Raw genomic sequence first — 5,000 nt, 5'->3', positions numbered from 1 at the left:
GACCCCATCCCGCAGTTCTGTTGCAGATCCCCCTGCTGTTGCTGCTGTTGTTGTTGTTGTTGCTGCTGCTGCTGCTGGCCTCCGCTGAGCTGCTGTTGTTGAGACTGCTGTTGCTGCTGTGTGGACGGGGAGGAGGAACCGCTATGGGGAGGGGTGGCCGGGGAGCCTAAGCCGTTGGGGAGACCTGGGGAGTTTAGTGGTGATCCTGGGGAGAAGGGGGAAAGGTAACTATATAGTCGCTTACGAGGCTGCCGAGGGTTAAGTGTGTAGGCCTTAAAGCTAAGACAAGGAAATGGAGGCGATGTAAACAAACATATATGCTTTCTCTTTCTCTCTCTCTCTCACTCTCTCTATCTATCTATCTCTCTCTCTCTATTAAAAACATTATCGTCATTGCAGCGAGATTCATGAACCTTTCAAGTACCAACGCCTTGAGACCCGTGAGAAATCCCCCCCCCCCTCCCCCTTCAATTCGAGTGATTTACAGGGTAGTACTCGTAAGGGTATTTCTCCAAGTCCAAGGCAAGAAAAGAGGGTATCTTGGTCTGCTCACCTGCGTACTCACCCAAGGCGTTATTGAGTGAGGAGAAGGCTTGGTAGTGTGGCTGGTACATGGAAGTGGGGGGAGACCCGCCCATGTTGGACAAACCCGACGGCAGCGGCGACGTTGACCCTCCCAGACCCTGGCCCAAGCCTTGACCCAAGCCCTGGCCTAGCCCCTGACCTAGCCCCTGTCCCTGACCCAACCCTAGCCCCTGGCCTTGTCCTAAACCTAGCCCTTGTCCCAGCCCCTGGCCGAAGCCTTGCCCGAGCCCCTGGCCGAAGCCCTGGCCAAGGGACTGGCTGAAGGACTGCGTGATGCTCATGCTTCCCTGGCCCAGCTGGCCGAGTCCCTGGCGCTGGAGGGGCGACGTTAGGCCGAGGGTGCCAGTGCCAACACCTGCGGACGAGAAAGGAATTCGGGTTAATCTCTGAAGCTCTGCAAAATGTCAATTATCTAAAAAACACAATTACATAAAAAGAACAAAGAATAATCAAATTATAATCAGACACAAGAATGAAAGATAAATAACAATCAACAAGAGCAAAACGAATTCGCCAAAGTAAACTCGCTTCCCAGCCTGCAAGCAAGCAAGCCATTCAGCCAGCCAGCAAGCAAGTAGCCAGGAAGCCAGCAAATAAGCAAGCTAACCAGCCAGCAAGCAAGCAAACCAACCTGCCAGCAAGCAAGCCAGCCAGCCAATAAGCCAGCCAGGAAGCAAGCAAGCCAGCAAACCAACCTTCCAGCCAGCCTGCAAGCAAGAAGCAAACTAACCTGCCAGCAAACAAGCCAACCATTCAGCCAGTAAGCCAGCAAGCAAACAAGCCAGCAAGCCAGCCTCTAGACGTGGCACTCACCTGTGTTGATGGGCGTCATGCCGCCCATGGTCCAGCGCGTGTCTGAAGAAGGGAACATCGACCCACAGAAGGAGTCGCCGCCCATGGGAGGGAAGGGCGGGAGGGAGGGGGAGGGGAGGAGGGAGCCGGCGGAACGGAAGACGGAGCTGCTCTTCTTCCTCTTCTTCCACTTGGCGCGGCGGTTCTGGAACCAGACCTGGAACCGGAGGGAAAGGCGGGTCAGTTGAGAGCGAATGGTGGTGGGAATGGTGATAAGGATGATAATAAAGATTATGATAATGATAATTATAATAACAGTAATGTTAATGATAATAATGGTAATGATGATAACGATAATAAAAGATGATAATGGTAATAATAATGATAATAGCAACGTAATGATAATGATAACAGAAATGGTAATAATGATAATAATAATGATGATAATGATAACACAAATGGTAATTATGATAATAATATCAATAATGATAACGATACTGTGATGATATTAACATCGTGATTATGGAAAATAAAATGGATTAAACAAGGATAAAGAAAGGAAGGTTTATTAAGAGGTTGCTGGGTTAAATAATTAGACGATGGTAATGATTACGATAAAGATATAAACATCGTGATAACGGAAAATAAAATGCATTAAACTGGGGGAAAAAAAGAGTAAAATAATTTTTTCTTTTAAAAGTAAGGTCGAGCAAGGAAGGGAATCCGCGGACTCCTAATAAAGTCTCGGGGAAATGTTCACGAACTTTCAATTACCTTGCATTACCCTGCAAGAAAAAAAAGAAAAAGAAAGAAAAAAAATACCCGCCAGTGGTCCCTTCCCAGGAAAAAGCCTCAGACATTTCTGTTTTTTTAAAAAAAGACAGACTTTCAAAAAAGAAAACACACCCACAAAAAAACGCATAAAAAACGAGAGAACGCGAGCAAGATGGGCCATTTTATAAATCTCGGGACAATAAATAGGTCAATAAGAAGTCATTTGAATATCGCGAAGCTACACTAACTATCGCAACGAGGTAATTTGAATGCTTCTCGCTCGCTGGTTTGATCCCGCCAAAACTGTCGGGAAGGCAACATGTCGGCCGAATATAGACCTTACCGACTCCCGCCAAATGGGAGGAGAAGGTAGAGGGTAAAAAAAGAAATAAGTAAAAATAAAAAAAATACATAACGAGGCGATGTTTGGAAAAGGAGGTAATATACGGAGAGGAAGCGGGTGTGTGTGAGTTTGTTTGAGTGTGTTTGTTTGTGTTTGTTTGTGTCTGCGCGTGTGTGTATGTGTATGTGTGTGGATATCTAAAGAGAAAGAGAGAATGGTATGTATAGACTTAAATAACAGACGTATAAAACAGTACCAGCAAGAGAACAAGAAAAAACAACAACAAAAAACAAAGAACACTCAATAAAAATAACATAAAAAACATATAAATACACAAAATTCTATACACAGAAAGAGAGACACATCACCCGACTGGAAACGCAATATTCACACCCTTAATAAACAGATCGCAGTTCCCTCGATCAAAGTACCGCGAACTGTTAAACACCTATTCGCCATGTGTTATGAGGCGACACTGTTATCCAATAACAACAGAGAACAAGGGTAATCAGTGTTGTTATTTGTGGGTGCCCCGCTGGGTTAAGGGTGGGAGAGAGAGAGAAAGAGAGGGAGAGAGAGAGGGAGGGAAAGAGAGAGAGAGAGAGAGAGAGAAGGTGTCCGAAATACCCTTTGAATTCTGATATTTGTGTTTCTGGGATGTTCGCCCTTACGTCACATAACGGGCCATGTTTGGCAACGTTATTCAACCATATAATTTTATTCTCTTGTGTGAACGGTTTCTTGTATCTTTTGCGTCTTGCTTGACTGTCTTCATTTCAAAATAGCGCGACCGAATGGACATACGAACAATATTACGCTTATTCTAGACGGCGATAATATATAAAAACCAACCAAGCCTAGAGGAATAATATCAAAGTTCCCCCCCCAAAGCCGATGAGGGGACGAAAAACCCCTGGGATTTAGTGGGTCAATTATTTTCACGAGTAAATCCCCCGCTGTCGACGCGAAATAAATTACCTCGCTGTTATTGCCTTCCAGTCAGAGCCCAGCGTCGCTACCACACTTAATTTGTGTTAATTTTGAAGCTTTTTATTCTAGAACAGTTAGCATTTCGGTCGCTACCACGCTTAATCTGTGTTCATTTTATTTATTTATCGCTAATAGTTAAGACTTTATACTAAGTTAATGATGAAATTCTCGTAGATGTGTGAGTGAGGTGGTGTGCTATCTTATCGCCTTCAAGAAATTAACTGTAAATGTTATTTGTTATTAATAAAGTCCAGCTTTCAAAATTATATCAAACCGAAGAGAAAATACATTAACTAAACGAAAGTGACATGTACCACCCGAATGAATGAGAAAATCAATACGAAAACATTATACGCTCGTATCTGGTTACCCGATAATTTCCCTGTTGTGAATACACCTTATTATTATTCTTCGGGTTATTAACGCTGTGTTATTTACTCTTGTCTTCCTCCGCCATAACATGATATCACCTTTCCCGCACATTTATTATAGACGGGTATGTCAATGTACATCTAAATCTTTCTTTTATATTTCCCGCCAAAATACGTTAGGTGTAGCGGGGTCAACTTTTTCTTTCTCTCTCTCTCCGAGCATAGTACTATGTATTTCGAAGACATTCATTCTAATCAGTAACTGATATAACACGTATAGTAATTACCACCGCACGACGCGATGTGTAATGGGCTAATATCGTCCGACGTGTCAGTCAATACCGAACTCATCAAGGGATTCAGTCGACAAGAGAGCGCGAGTGCAAATCTGTTTGTAACAATCATGGCGGACGCATAATGGGGCCAATATGAACTTTGTCCGGCGAAATCCCAGACAAATCCTGTCATCCGGGTCTTTCAACGCCTTCTTGATCGATGGTTTCGTGTAAACGGATTGGCAACTTCTAAATGGCTCGGAAAATGAGAGTCAAAGCTCACGGATATCTGACAACTTGGCTGGCAGCAAAATTGGACGGACGCTTCCGGGCGGGGCGGTCTCCAGGCCAGACTTAGAGTCTAATTTGGTATAAAAACTTCGGCGATATCGACACTTCGCATTCAATTTTCTGATAACTTTTCAAGAATGGAAGGCAAAACGGGGCTAATTCGATAACGCGAAATAAAAAGCTCGTAAAATGGGACGGTCAAGTGTTCGCTCTGAGCCGCCAAAATCCTTGTAAATGGGATGGAAGTTTGTGTCAAAAGCCGGCTTCGCTTCCCAGAATTGTTGGACGGCGCTCGATTCACTTATTCATGGTAAATTCCTGAGGTTAGCGAGACGATAAGTTTAGGAACTTCTTGCCGCGGCGGGGAAACGGAGGCGGGCGCGCAGCCGGCGCCGCTCCGCAAAAAGCCTTCGGATCTGCTCGCCGCCGCCGATCCTTCCGAGATCCCCGTTCTGATTGTTTGAATAGATCAGAGACACGGCCACGAATAGAAAACCAATCTCAAATGCCCTTTATGCCCTCAAATGGACCATAATCGTGATCCCCGCCGCCTGAGAGCCAGAAAGGCACGCCGGCTGC

At 44.9% G+C, this 5,000-nt stretch overlaps 1 protein-coding gene across 3 annotated transcripts in view; it reads right to left on the bottom strand.

Annotated features, from left to right (window-relative positions):
* LOC122254145 (uncharacterized) overlaps positions 1-5,000 on the bottom strand; it is a 44,573-nt gene that overhangs the window by 1,088 nt on the left and 38,485 nt on the right. For 2 of the 3 annotated variants that reach the window (XM_043017680.2, XM_043017677.2), the window contains exons 4-6: positions 1,399-1,594; positions 554-940; positions 1-205 (exon numbers count right to left, since the gene is read on the bottom strand). The exon at positions 1-205 is cut by the window's left edge and continues 1,088 nt beyond it. In XM_043017680.2, coding sequence (XP_042873614.2) covers positions 1-205; positions 554-940; positions 1,399-1,594 — 788 coding nt within the window. Of the gene's footprint in view, positions 229-553; positions 941-1,398; positions 1,595-5,000 lie in introns of all 3 variants that reach the window. The other variant, XM_086546514.1, reaches the window with a different exon arrangement.

Source organism: Penaeus japonicus, unplaced genomic scaffold, assembly GCF_977035675.1.
Source record: "Penaeus japonicus unplaced genomic scaffold, GWHDUDI00000001_assembly GWHDUDI00000002, whole genome shotgun sequence".
In the NCBI taxonomy this organism is placed as follows: Eukaryota; Metazoa; Arthropoda; class Malacostraca; order Decapoda; family Penaeidae; genus Penaeus; species Penaeus japonicus.
The sequence above is the reverse complement of the archived record's forward strand: the minus strand, read 5'-3'. Positions and strand labels throughout refer to the sequence as shown.